The sequence below is a fragment of the Panthera uncia genome, chromosome E1 (assembly GCF_023721935.1).
Source record: "Panthera uncia isolate 11264 chromosome E1, Puncia_PCG_1.0, whole genome shotgun sequence".
In the NCBI taxonomy this organism is placed as follows: Eukaryota; Metazoa; Chordata; class Mammalia; order Carnivora; family Felidae; genus Panthera; species Panthera uncia.
The window spans coordinates 46020174-46034470 of NC_064814.1; the positions used below are offsets into that span (position 1 = coordinate 46020174).

The 14297-nt window shown below is 51.4% G+C and overlaps 1 protein-coding gene across 1 annotated transcript in view; it reads right to left on the reverse strand.

Moving 5' to 3' along the window:
* ITGAE (integrin subunit alpha E) overlaps positions 1-14297 on the reverse strand; it is a gene marked incomplete at its 5' end in the record, with an annotated part of 54782 nt that overhangs the window by 30986 nt on the left and 9499 nt on the right. The window contains 18 exon segments of the mRNA XM_049635348.1: positions 414-580; positions 1838-1968; positions 3566-3696; positions 4703-4927; positions 5600-5697; positions 5700-5740; positions 6095-6180; positions 6182-6237; positions 6821-6956; positions 7743-7810; positions 8290-8434; positions 9006-9159; positions 10133-10284; positions 10927-11042; positions 11454-11585; positions 11806-11923; positions 12322-12389; positions 13690-13781. Of these exon segments, the coding sequence (XP_049491305.1) occupies positions 414-580; positions 1838-1968; positions 3566-3696; positions 4703-4927; positions 5600-5697; positions 5700-5740; positions 6095-6180; positions 6182-6237; positions 6821-6956; positions 7743-7810; positions 8290-8434; positions 9006-9159; positions 10133-10284; positions 10927-11042; positions 11454-11585; positions 11806-11923; positions 12322-12389; positions 13690-13781 (2116 nt within the window).

A 14297-nucleotide genomic window follows, 5' to 3' on the forward strand; every position in this document is an offset into this window, starting at 1 on the left:
ATGATACCTTTTGTCTTTATTTTATTTTCTCTCATTCAATGTTTCTGATGTTTACTCATATAAGGGCACTCAGCCCCACTGCTAGGTGAGATGACATGAGGCTGGGGTGGGGGGATCCACCGTTATTCCCGATTTGTTGCCAAGAAGAATGTCAGCCATTAGAGCATTTCCCTTTGTGTCCAGTTTCTAGGAAGCTCAGAGACATAGTGTTCAATTTCAGTAGATTTCTTTACTTTGGAGTTCTAGTATAATTAACTCCATCTCCCATGCCATTACATGGTTCTTGATCTGCTAGGATTATTATAATTGTCTAGTTTGTTTTGGGTATATATCCTTCATGGCAAGCATCTCAAATCTTTTTTCTCAAGAAAACCCAGACCCATCATGACTCTCTTCTAAACTCCTCCACTTACCTTTCCCTCTGTGGGAATGAGCAGGAGGGGCTCACAAAGACGGGACACACTGCCATCCCATTCCCTAAGGTGGCTCTGACAAATATTCTTGTCTGAACACTGCAGTCTTTTCCTCTGCTTCATCACATCCACGTCCAATGTGAAGTTCAGAACCGTGTCTTTGAGGCCTGGGAATGAAGACCAGACCTTCCTGATAAGACTGGGATGGGTAAGCCCTAGACAGAGGGCCCCTAGCCTGCCTGCAGTTTTTATGAGCCCTTCCTGAGTGGTGTCCCCACCTAGTCCCTTGTGTTGGAATCCCAAGTTTCTTCATTTCAAAAGTACTTTTCTCATGGTCTTCTGGCACCTGGTTCTAGTCCCTCAGTGCCCCAGCCCCAAACCCAAAGCAGCACATTCCCAGGGCTATGATTGAAAGAGAAAACTATGAGGAAGAACAATTCAGAGACTGGAGAGAGAAACCAGAGTAAAACCTGAGGATAGCGGAGCTGGAAGCACCTTACAGACTACCTGGGCCAACTCTCTTACTGTACAGAATAGAAACCAGGGCCCAGAGAATGAAAGACACTTGCCCAGTGTCACACAGCCACTCAGAAGCTGCTATTCAAGCAATGTGACCTGAATCTTTCATCCTATACAGCTGGAACTGATAGGTCTGTCATTTTCTACCCCCAGATTTGATGAAGGCCTCCTTCTACAGGAAAGCCACTCCCACCTGGGAGAATGCTTTCTGACCTGCAAGAGGCAAAGAGACATCTTAGGTATTGTTCTGGAGAGATTAAACCTTGGGGACTGTTGCTGAGGGATTATTCTGGAGGGGAGCTCTTGGGTTAGCAATAAGTACCTGGGCTATGAAAACCATGCCCATCCTCTGCCTTCTGGAAAGGCACCCAACCAATGCCAAGTATGGGGATGGAAAAAGAGGCCAGGCTTCCAGCAGGTTATCTAATCCCACCTGCCTAGGGAGACACAGTGAGGAGGGAAGGAGGGAAGATGTGATCAGAGAGTAAGAGGAAAGGCACTTCTCAGGAGCCCCTACAAACACATGCACACACACACGGGCACAGGAGAGGGGGATGGAGGCGTGGCTGCCTTTTTTCTGAGTCTTCTTTCAGAAACTCAATCCTTCAGCCTTGAGGAAGGGATCCAAAATCCTTCTGCCCAACAAGGGTCAGATAAATCCCTTCATAGTATGGATTTAACAGCAGACCGCTCTTTTCTGGGACAGTTCCCATTGGGCAGAACCTAACCTCAAGGGAACTAAGCTCTAATAGAGGGATTTCAAGTACCAGGACTTCATAACACTCCCGGCACACCACCACCCTCCCAGTCTTCTTTCTCTGTCCCCTACAGAAGCCAACAAGGAATGACCACAACACTGGGTGGGGGGGGGAGGGGGGAGGGTGGTCAGCCAGGCTGTCTATTACCTTTCTCAGCAGCTGTAGTCACAGAGCTGATTTCAAAACACAAAAAAGCATTCACACTGCTGTTGAAGCCAATGGGCAGTGCCATGGGGGTGAAGGTCATGGACACATTCAGGTAAACCACAGGTCTTGAGCTAAACAAGATAGCAAAGAGAACCATGAGGAGTGACCACAAGACTTCAGTGCTTGGCTCATTCAATTATTCAATGAATATTTATTGAACATCTCCAGTATACCAAGTGCTGTTCTGCATCCTCAGGATGTAGTAGTTGGAAAAGAGACAAGTCCCTTCTCTAGTGAGAAAATAGACAACAAGCAAATAAGAAGAGACAGGAAAATCCTATGTACAGGTAATGCTATGATAAAAGTAAAATAGGGGGCACCTGGGTGGCTCAGTCAGTCAAGGGTCTGACTGTGGCTCAGGTCATGATCTCAGAGTTTGTGAGTTCAGGCCCTGTGTCAGGCTCTGCAGTGACAGCTTGGGGCCTGAAGCCTGCTTTGGATTCTCTCTCTCTCTCTCTCTCTCTCTCTCTCTCTCTCTCTCTCTCTCTCTCAAATATAAACATTAAAAAATTCTAAGAAAATAAAACAGGTTAGGGTAATAGAGATTGGGGGCTACTTAGCTGGGTGATCAGGGATGGCCTCCCTGATGAGACATTTGAGATGTGTCAACAAGAGCTAGCTGTGTGAAGAGAAGGGGAACCTCCTTCCAGGCAGAAAGCACAGCTAGTGCAAAGGGCATGTGGTAGCAATGAACTTGTAAGGAACACAAAGGTCAGCACGACTGGAGCACAATTAGTGAGACAGAAGGTAGTAAGAGGAGATGGGGATGGAGGGATGAGCAGAGACAAGCCATGGAGATGGTGAGCCACGGTAAAGAATTTGGATTTTACTCTCTAAGTGGGAGCCACTGAGGGGTTTTAAGCAGCAGGAGAAAGGGACTCCTCTGGCAGCCGTGTGGAGAACAGAGCACGGGGAGTGGAAGCAGGGAAGAACACCATGGCAGTGGTGCAGGTGAGAGATGCCAGCGTCTTATACCGGGAGGCATTGTGGAGGCAGAGCCAACAAAATCTTGTTGATGGGGTGGTGGGAGAAAGAAAAGAGAGGAATCAAGGATGACTCCTGGGTATCTGTCCTGAACAAGTGGTGCCATTTACTTAGCTGGCAAGCCTGGGGAAGGGCAGCTTGGGGAGAATGAGGAGTGGGTGAGAATACGAAGTCCATTTTTAGACATGTTAACTTTGAGATGCCAGACAGCAACAGCCAAGAGGGGCGTTAAATAGGCAGCCAAGTTGGAGCTTAGTGGAGCGCACAGGACAGATAGGTGCTCTGCCAGATTATTTATAGCCACGGGATTTGATAATTCCCTTAGGGATGGAACACAGAAGTTCTGAAAATCATCATATCATCAAAATAATAGCTTTCAATGAGTACTGTACCAAATCTTTGCAAAGATTCTCTCAATCTTTATAACTCTGTGAGGGAGGTGCTGTTGTTATTCCCATTTACAGATCAGAAAACTGGGACTCAGAATACAAGAACCTGCCCAAGGGCAAATGGTTAATTGAGAGCTGAGGGTCAAACCCAGATGGGCAGATTCGAGAGCCAGTGCCCTCAACAACCACATTTACTCTCTCCCATCAGTGCCTGGTGTCTTCATGGGGTCACTGAAGACAGGGCAACTAGGTGAGGCTGGGACTTGGGACCCCAGGAGGCAGGACGAATCCCTACCGGAGCACAGCTGCCCGGCCCAGAGTGCCCACGGTGATGTCAGCAAGGCCGTCACCAGTGAAATCTAAGCCACCAGCCACTGACATGCCAAAGTAGTGGAGTCCTGAGGCCACCTCTGAGGCTCTGATCCGCTGTGGAGAGAAAAGCACGAGGCATGGAGGAGGAGAAGGGGAGCCCTTTTGGGTTTTATTCAAATCAGCATGATAAGCCTTGATCCCCACCCCAGTGAGCCCTCAACTGAGGAACTGAAAAGAGAAGGGCAAGGTTTTCCAGGGGGAATGGCAATTGAATGGAGCCCTGAAGGGCAGGTGGGACTTGACATGGCAAGTGATGAAAGCTGGGGTTGGGGAAGAGCAGGACATCTGAGGACATAGCTAGGGGTCACTGCAGTGGGAACAGAGGGGGTTTGGGTGCAAGGAGGCTTGATGAGGGGCTGGAGAATGAGGTGGGCCTGACTAATCAGACACAGGGTGGAAGATAGCGAGGAGGAGCAGCCAGGCCAGGGGTGGTAGGGATGGAGAGAGACAGGAGCCAGGCCAGGGCTGGAAATGGGAGAGAACCATTAGGATATGTGTGGGGGATAGGAGAAGGGGTCCAGAGGAGCAGCAGGTCTGGGAGGAGAGGATGCTTTGGGTTAGGCAGCATGAGACTGAGATGCCTGGGGGGCCATCCAGCAAGGTGCTCGGGACACAGCTGGACATACAAAACTGAAGTTAGGAGAACAACCTTGGTCTGAGATGAGTGAAAGTGCCCACAAACTATGTAACATGAGAGGCTGGCAATGGAGTCTTGGGAGATGAGGGTTAAGGCATGGATGGGGTTGGGTGGGGGGGCAGGAGCCAGAGAAGGGACAGAAAGTGAGGAAGGAGAATCTGAGGCAGGTCCATGGTCAGGAATGCCAAAAAAGGAAGATACAGGTCAAGAAACAGATGTTGCCACAACCTCTTACCCCACTGGAAGGGTCTGGGGTGAGGTCCTGGCCTGGAACCTCCAAGTGACTTCTGTCCTTCACTGGGCACTACTGACCCTTTGGGACTCGCCTGACACTTAGAACTGGAGCTGACTTGGGGCTCAGGCTATCACATCTAGGGAGGTCAGAATCTCATAGTAAAGGCTGGAGAGAGCCCTGCAGGTTACCTGAGAGGGGGTGGTAGAAAGGCCATCCCAGCGTCCATTGTAGATGTACACGCTGCCGAAGCTGGTACCATCATCTGCCCCAAAACCCTCCAGGGGGGCCCCAATGGCCACATCTGTGAGCTTATCCTGACTGATATCCCCCACTGTTGCTATGGCAAAGCCAAATCGGACATCGGTGAATCCAGGGTACCCACTCAGCGTGTGTGCCAAAGAGAAGGAACCATTCTGTAAAGCAAACAGGTAGCTCAGCCCTCAAGAGAGGGATGCAGGGTGCACAACCACAGCCATCCCAGAAGGCATGCTCACTGGACTTGTTTCTGATTCTCTAGCAGGGAGGCTGAGGCTCAGAAAAGGCAACGGACCTCCCCAAGGCTACACAGCAAGCGAATGGTAAGGCTAAGATCCTCCTGCCCAGAGCCTGCTAGGACCCAGAGCCTTCTCCCTCTACTCCCACAGTTAGGGGTACCGCACTGGCAATTGGGAGGCCCGGGTTCTAGTCTTGGCTCTACCACACACTCGCTATGTAAACCTTAGCAAGTCTCAACATCGTTGAGCCTCAGCTTCCTCATCTGTAAAATGGAAGTGACACAGTTAGTATGAGAAATCACAGTTACAGTTAGAAACAAGCGAGATCATAGACAAAACATGCTTTGTCGAGCGTGCAGCTATTTGGGATGTTATCATCATCAACATGGGATGATGGGGTGGGGAAAGTGAGAAGGTGGAGCAGGGGAACAAATGAAACAGCCGCCCCAGCTGTCCACCATCCACCCTGCGCACCTCCCCAGCACTGTCCTTCCAAGCAAGGCAGGGCCAGGGCGCTCCCAGCCTCCATCACCTCTGCAGCAGGCTAAGCACCCACAAGCTCAGCAAGTTTGCGAAGATGGAGACTCCCACCTGCTTGTTCAGATGGTACACGTAGACTCTGCCTTCCTCTCCGTAAATGTGGTAGAAAGGAGCAGCCACGAGCAAGAAGTCCGTGGTCCCATCCATGTCAACGTCCACAGGGCACAGCTCAGAGCCAAAATAGGATCCCATCTACAGCCCAGGAGGAGCTCAGCTCACAAGGATGCTGGGGAGGCCTCCTCTGATACCCCTCAGCAAGCCTAGACTCCTGATCCTGTTCTTCCTGGACTGCCAATTTGGGTCATTCCAGATCAATCTGTTCACCAGAGAAACCTAGAAGCCTGGGTGAGCGGCCATATGCCCCACAGCAGAGGAAGCCAGTTGATAACCAGACATGCAGAGCTGGGGCAGTGGCACTGCATTCTGTCTGAGTTCTGTCCAGGCTGAGGTGATGCCCCTCGGTGTGCCTTGGAGCCTGTCCCATTCCCTCTGGGACTTCCAGATCCTCCATCTATAATAATGGGGGCATCCTTCTCCAGCAAGTACCTGCTCTCCCTCCAGCACTGGCACGAAGTTGGTCTCTTTGCCCTCCTTCTGAAGCTCAAACACGGCCCCCCGCTGCTTGTACCGTGGAGCCCCTGCCACATAGGAGAGGCCACAGGCCTTGTGCAGCAGGGCCACTGAGTAACCTAGGAGGGAGGAGGTGGTGGTTGTCGTTGGGAGCTCCCAGGCCACTCCTTAGAACCCCCACTTTCCCAGCCAATCCTTCAAAGTAGCCTGGGCAGAGGGGAGCAGATCTGGAGAAACTGTCTTTCTCATCCTTTTAAAACTTGGCATCAGGGAGTGCTCCCACTTAACCACCGTGGCTGGTCACACACATGTGCCCCATCACACAGAAGTGATACACACACATTATCATATATACAGCTTCACTCCAAATATACTCCTTCACACACATTCACCACCCATGTTCATCATACACATGGTATATGAGGACCAAGGAGAGGGGTGAAAGGTTACCCACCACTACCGTTAGTGGCAAGGCCCCACATCCTCAGGGCCACCCTGAGCTTCAGTACCAAGGAGGCCTTGTCCTCATCCAAAAGGCCCTAATTCTCAGCCTCGAGCGTCCCTAACCAAGGCCCATCCCTCAGTCCATGTGACTGACCAGAGCCTGCCCTAACTGGGAAGCCTAGTGCAGGCTAATGCACAGCCTCAGTGTCCCTGTGTAGGCCCCACCCTCACTCAGGTAGTCTCCAGGCCCCGCCTCACCTAGATAGCTGTACTGTGCAGTCTTGGTATCTGCTGCAGTCTGGTTCAGGAAGCGACCCCGGCGGCTGTGCAAGTTGTAGAGCAGTGCTCCCCCTGACCAGTTAAAGGCCCCGACGGCACCGAGCAGCACCTGCCCCTATAGGGGATGAGGGTTGGAGGTCATCTGAGAGGGAGGGGCCGGGGCCAGCCACAGCAGCCATGGGCCTACCAGCCAGTGTCACAAACCTTGGGTTGGGGGCGGGGGATGTTCGGTGATCCCTGACCACCTGGCTGGAAACGCAGAAGGAAGGTGAAATGGCAAATACCCAGTTCCTACCTTGTACCCATGACCCTATCGGGGCAACTGTCTCTCCAGTGAGTGCCTCTCCAGATTTCCAGGGTGGAAATTTGACCCGGGCCAAAGACGTTGAGCATTAAAACAAAGTATGGTTGAGCAAGACAGAGCTCATCTCCTTCTGCACAGGTTGCTCAGCCTGTGCCTGACACCCAAGGCCTACCTGTGTTGAGTAATTTGCTAACCCCAATTCCACCTCCGTGCAGGGCTGATGTCCTCACCATGCCTGCATCTTTCCCCATCTGGGAGGAATATTGCCTCCGGTGAGGAGTACTCAGCTTGGTAGGCAAGTGACCCGAGCCAAAGCTTGTGTTAGTAGCGTATATTAAGAGGGAACTGCTCAATCTTTGAGCACACAGAACAAAACTGACCCCTGTAATAAATATGGCCATTCTTTTGTCTACCTCAAAGGTCCAGATTAGGGCAAGCAAGTACAAGAGTTTTCTTTTATCCTAAACGGGCTCCTTCAGAGTCCTCATTACAGGAGGACAGAGCCCTGCACTGTGAGCCAGGGGTCCCTGAGTCCCTGGGTGTCACTGAGGCCCTTCCTCTATGGTGATCCTGCCTGGTGCTGAGTTCACCACATACCTCATCCAGGATCTGGGCACTGAACCCGATCTGTGCCAGTTGGTAGTGGAGGGCCTCTCCAACAGTGCCTAGAAGCCAAGAAGCCCAGTGAGATGCTGCTGTGGGCTGAGGTGAAGGGAGAAACTAAGTCAGGGAAGGGCCCAGTTTGACCTCATACCCAGAGGGAACGATGTTCGGAATAATAGGACATATACCAGGCTGAGAGTGGAGACCTGATCCTGCTTTAGTATCTACCCGCAGAGTAAGCTTGGGCAGCTTACTTCCTCTTTCTGGGCCTCAGTTTCCTCATCTGTGAGCTCCTGAGAGTGGGATCCATGTCCCAGTCATTCTTTCTCCAGCACTTAAGCTTCTCATCAGAGGTTCAGGTAATTCTGGGGAAGCGATGAGAGCTGGGGATATTGTTACCTTTTTAGAGATGGAACAGCTGAGGCTCAGAGAGGTCATAGGAGTTGCCCAGAGAACCATATGGAGGTAGGACAGGGGTGGGGCTGACACACAGGGCTTGGCCTCCTGCCAGAGGCTAAGTGGACCACACTGGAGCCCTCACCTTCCGTGTGAATGATATTCTGCTGCAATTTGCTCAGCAGTCCATCCAGGGCTGAATAATTGGTCACTGTGAATGCATGTCTCTCAAATGGGTCTGAGGCAATCAGCTTCAGTTCCTTGAGGGTCTTAGTACTCTCATTTCCCACCTGCACAGAAGCCCCGGGTCAGTGGGTCAGCACTGTGAGGGCTGGCTGGTTCCCAAGCCCAGGGAGCTCTCTAGGCTAGGAGAGGGCTGAGTCTCTCTGCTGGCCTTCAGGGCCCTTCACCACCTGCCTCCTTTCCCTGCTCCCTGTTCTCCCACACATACCCCTTCCTTCTCACACCAGGTTCATTCTCACCTCTGCACATGCTGTGCCCTTTGCCTGCAGAGCCCTTCTACCTTCCCTGCACCCTAGGCCAGCTACTCCTGCTTGTCCTCCAACACTTAGCTTAGCACCATCTCCTCCAGGAACCTTCCCTGATGTTCTTCTTTTGGGATCCCTGAGTGTCCACTGCTCTCCCCATCACTGCTGGGTGAGTGAGCTGTGACTACAGTTGGGAAACAAGCCCTCTGTGTGAGGACCCGATATGGGATGGGGGACGTACAGGACATAGGGACTGGGAGAAGTTGGTGAGAGTCTGTGAATAGAGCAAGCCCCTATCGGGAACCCTGGCTCCTCCCCACCCCAGGCTGAACAGGGTCAGAAGGTGCCCCCCGACCCAACTCCCAGCTCTTACCCTGATGGCAAAGCGCTCAACACCTTGCATCTTTGGGGAACTGATGACAGTCGTGAGGTTGAGTGGATCCCCAAATATGTCCCCATCAGTGATTACCACTATGACCTTGGGTGCATTTTTTCTGGAGCCGTGGCTTGGCGTGAAGATGTTGTCTCTAAGTAGGGGAGAGTAAATAAAGAGGAGAACTTTGCCAGAGGGATACTGAGCTCCGGGGAGATTTTACTCACTGACCTGTTTCAGAATTGGAGAGGATTAAGGAGCCCTCCAAAATGGGGGAACAAAAGCCAGAAGAGGGGTGGTGATGCCCCTGTGGCACACAGCAGGGCCAGGTGGAGGGGAGGCTGAGACATACCTAGCCCCTCACCTCCTCCCATAGAAAGGTGCTGGATAGCAGAGTCTATTCTGTGTGTATGTGTAGGAATGACAATGATATTAATAAAGAGTGGCTAATATTTACATAGTACTTATGTGCCAAGCACTGTTGTAAGTGCTGTGCCTATTTTAACCCATTTAATCCTCACAAAATCCTATAGAACAAATAATATTATTTTTTTAAGTTTATTTATTTATTTTGAGAGACAAAGGGAGCATGCAGAAGGAGAGAAAATCCCAAGCAGCCTCCACCTGTCAGCGCAGAGCCTGACATGGGGCTGGAGCTTACAAACTGTGAGATCATGACCTGAGCTGAAATCAAGAGTCAGATGCTTAACTGACTGAGCCACCCAGGTGCCCCTGACAAGCATTATTATTATTCTCACTTTAAACGTGAGGCAACTGAAGCATTGACAGGTTAGGCAACTTACCCAAGGTGAGTACAAAGTAGAGATTGAACCCACGCAGCCTGGCCACGAAGCCCATCCCTGTAAGTAACGTGCTCTACTGATGCTCACAGCAGGAGTCTTTGGAAGACTTTTTGGAGGATGTCTTGGGATGTCAGCCATTAACAAAGACTGGGTTGAAAGACCTCACACATTTCCCTCAGCCAAAGAAGAGCTAGAACCTGATCCTCTCCTCTTCACAACTCCATCCAGCCATCTCTCCAGGCATGAGGCCTCAGGACCTCTGGGCAGGGCCGTGAGCTGGCACCCAGTAGGTGCTCAGGTAATTCCCACTGCCCTCATACTTACAGGACATGCTGTATGGCAGAAGCAGTCTTGGTGACACTCTTCACTTGAGTGATATTCTGGACTCTGGCGAGGGAGGTCACCGCATCCTGGCTGTCCCGAAGATCAAACTCAGTCTGTATCACTTCCCCATATTGCACAAGGGCAAAGTTGCACTATAGAGGAGGAGCCGAGGTGGGGAGGAGGTTGGCAGAGTCGCCATGCCCAAAGCCGCCCCTGCCCCCTAGACGGTTCCTCCTGGAAGCAGTGGAAGAATCCACTCATTTCTCCTTGCCTCCAGGCAGGAGGAGATGTTAAGGCAGAGGGAAATCTCTAAGCAAGGAGAAGTGGAGGAAGGTATAATAGTACTGGATCACAGTGAATCATAGACTTGCCCCTGAAACCATGTCTTTGTGTAGTCCCCCTCCCACATACTGACTATGGGGTTGGTCATGTGACTAGCTTTGGTCAATGGAACATGAGCAAATGCGATACAGTCAGAAACTTGAAAAGTACATGCATGCGCTGGTTCTTGCCCTCTTGGAACACTGCAGCCATGAAAAAGTTAAGCTGGCCTGCTGGAGGCACACGGCCCAGACAAGTAAGGCCATCTTAGGCCATCCAGTCAAACAACAGGATGTCTGCAGCTGCAGGAGTAACTCCAGGCAAGGCCAGCAGAAGGACCACCCAGCTGAATCCAGCCCAAATAGCTGACCCACAGAACTGTGAGCAAATAAATGGTTGTTGTTTTGAGGTAGTTTGTTCATGGCAATAGAGAACTAATAGACTGTGTGAGTCTAGCTCTTAGGGAAGCCCACCTCAAAGCACTTGGCATAGAAGTTCTTCATCATGTTGGAAATGAAGTCTTTGGCTTTCTGGAAGTCTGGGGGATCAATGCTTCCTGAGCCATCTAGGATGATGGCAATCTCAGTGCCTGGCCAAAACAGGGAGCAGGTTAGAAGTGGACACGGAATTTGACACAGGAGTGAGGGCAGCATGTGCTGCCCTGCAGGGCACCCACCCCATTCAAGCCCTGAGGGCTCAGTTCAGGGAGGAAGCTGGTAAAGTTCCCAAGAGTGAAGCCTTTGTCTCGGAGGCATAGATAGCCACGGCCTACTCAGGCTCTGACCTGCTGAGTGAGTCACTCCCATAGCTCCTGCTCCTCGGGCCTCAGTTTCCCCATCTGTAATATGGAGGGGGCGCAGAGCTGGGACTAACTAGGCCTATAGAATCCAGCCACTGCTTCCCATCTTCCGGCCCTCGGCACACCTCACCCCTGGAGGTCGCCAGCCTAGGGGTCAGCTCTGACAGCCTCTGGGAACAACCCAGATCTGCCTCTTCTCACCAGCTGCTTCGTCATCCTGCCCCTCTTGTGTCTTCAGAGCCCGGCGCCACCTGGCTGTCTTCTCTAGACTGCCGTTCTTGTTCCTATAGCAGTCTCTGGCATCCACATGTACATTGGGATCAAGGAGATTTTCTTTAAAAACACATACAGAAGAACTCAGAGTCAGATAGCCTCCTTGTTCACCTCCAGGCAGGCCCACACTTGTCTCTGCTCTGATTTTCTTCACAGGGCCTTAGGCTTGCCTTGCCCTCTCTGGGCTTCTGTGTCCCTCTAACATCTGCCACGCCTCTTCCTGGAGACCCAAGGAGATCTCTTTAGAGCTGTCTAAGGTCAGTCAGTGTCCAACCCTTACCAAGGTCAGAGAAGTAGACCTGAGCCTGGGGTTGGAAGTTGTTGGCTAATAGGCTGCAGGTGCCTGTGAGTTCTGGGCTGAGGCTGTGGGGCTTCCGGGACATCACTTGAATACAGATCTAGGAGACAGGGGGAGAGAAGAAGGGGAAAGCCTAGGTCATCTCCAGCACAGGCCCCCTAATCACAGCCACATCATCACCCCCATTACAGAATCCATCACCTCCATTACAGAATCAAGTGCCACGACCAAGTAGAAGATGCAGGAATAGTTTGCTCACCCCTCATCAGGGGTAGGAGTCAGTGCTGGGGCCAAAGCTGAAGTTAAGCACTTAGGTCAGTGTGCTGGGTCATGGAGTACCCAGGTCAGAGCCATGGTTAGCCCTGGGGTTGGTACCAGGGAGGCAGCTGGGCTCAGCCCTGAGAATATGCCAGTCAGACTGTTATCAACACCGGTCAACTACAGGGTAAGCTCCACTTTCCCTAAAGCCCTCCATCATCCCGCCTCATGCATACTCACCAAAACACTGTGGTGGTTCCGGACAACTGTCACTCCCGGGTGCCTTCCCTTTGGGATGGGGGCATGCTCTGAAACAGTTAAGCCTAGGTAAGGAGGGAAGGATGCTGGGAGGCAACCCTACAGCCAACATCAGAGGTCACATGATGGTCAGGGCCCCATAAAGAACAATCGGCCACTCAGAGCAGCCTCTAGAAGCTGGTTGGGGGGCCTTCAAGCACAGGCCTGGACATGTTCAAGGCAAAGTGCCTATTCCCTGGGCTTATTCACTGACTCATTCAACAAATGCCCTGTGATGTCTGCTCTGTGCCTAGCCTCATGGCAGATGGTGATAGGGATCTAGACATAACTGAGACCTGGTACTTTACTTACAGGGGATCCCAGTTTGGAAGGGCAGGAGGGTAGAGAAGAACTAGCCGGTGGTTGTGCGCAGCACTGGGGACGGGTGAAAGATGCTAAAGAACTGGCTACATGGACCAATGAACTCTCCACTCTCCACGTTCTATTTCTGGGGACTCTTAATGCCTCAAGACCCCAGGGTGAAAGTGTAGCTCATTCCTCTCCCTCCACAAGGTGGGTCTCAGGAGACTCATTTTTGAGCCATAGAATCACCCGCTTATGCTGCCAGCCTGCATCCCCTTCTGAAGCAGAGACTGAGGCTGATTAACACCATGCCTTTCACAGAGACAAGAACCCTACCATACACAGCTGAGGGTTCATCAGCAAATGTGGGCCTTGAGTTGAACTGGATGGAATGAGTAGAGTTGGTTAATGTGTGAATTAGGTCCATTCACTTGTTCATTCATTCATTCAAACAGCATTTATTGAGTGCCAATCCCCATGCTAGATGCTAGGATGGCCACAGGTCGGGAGGGGTAAATTTAGATGAAATGGAGGTGTGATGAATTGGGACATGTTGGGTTCTGGAATCAGATAGAGTCGGGTCTGCCAGCTGTAGTACTGCCAACACTAGATGCATGCCCTTAGTCGTATTGGCAATTAAAGGACTGCTCTGAACTGTAGCTTCCTTTTCTATAAAATGGGAGTGAATTTGAGAATTAAAAGTGAACAAAGCACTTAGCAGAGTGCCAGGCACTCTGCTACATTTTAGGTATCATTTAGGTAGCACTCGATACATTTTAGGTATCATTTTTGTTAGGACCAGATATGGAAAGGTGGGCTGGGGATTTGGGTTGGGTTGGGTTGGGATGGGATTGGGCTTTGGGATAGAAGGCCTACTGTGGGTGGTGGTGGAATTTAGGGTCGAGGGACTGGACTAAGTGCATCTGGGTTCAAATGGTTTCGGCCAGATAAGTGGGATTCCTCAAAAGGAGGTCCAGGGAACATTCCCTGGAGTGGTGGTTGACTTACCTACTGGTTGGCAAAGAATCTCATCCTGGATGAGGGAACAACGATGTAGGAGGCCTGCTGTCCCGTTGGTTTGAGGACTGGTGACCAGGAGCCTGAGTAGGAAGGTAGACAGCAAAGCTGAGCTGGCCAATGATTCCCTCCTCCTTTCTGCCTACCCAGGCACAGTCTTCCCACTCCAGGCCCCACTCCAGGCCCCACTCCAGACTCACAGGCTCCCTATCTGGAAAACTAATGGAAGAGGTCCAGACTTGGGTCCCAGCCCAAAATGGCAGACTTTGCATTATGTGAAAAGCATTTGCTCAGCATTTACATTTACACAGCTCCGGGGAGAAATAGTTAAATGCATCTGTTCTCTGCCTGCTGACCTACCCTGACAGAAATGGGAGTGGTATTGATGGTAAATAAAGACTCTCTGCTCTTTGGGGAGGGGGTGGGTAGATGCTAGGAAGCCATCAACAGGACAGCTGGTTCTGTCAGGGGCACTGCTGGCTTCCTAGTGGCTGCCAGGGGAACTGACCCACCTGGCCTCAGTGATGGTATTTCTTGAGAAGAGCATCCTGGCACTGCTATGCAATGGGTCAGTAAGAAATGGAGGTTTGATTCCAAAC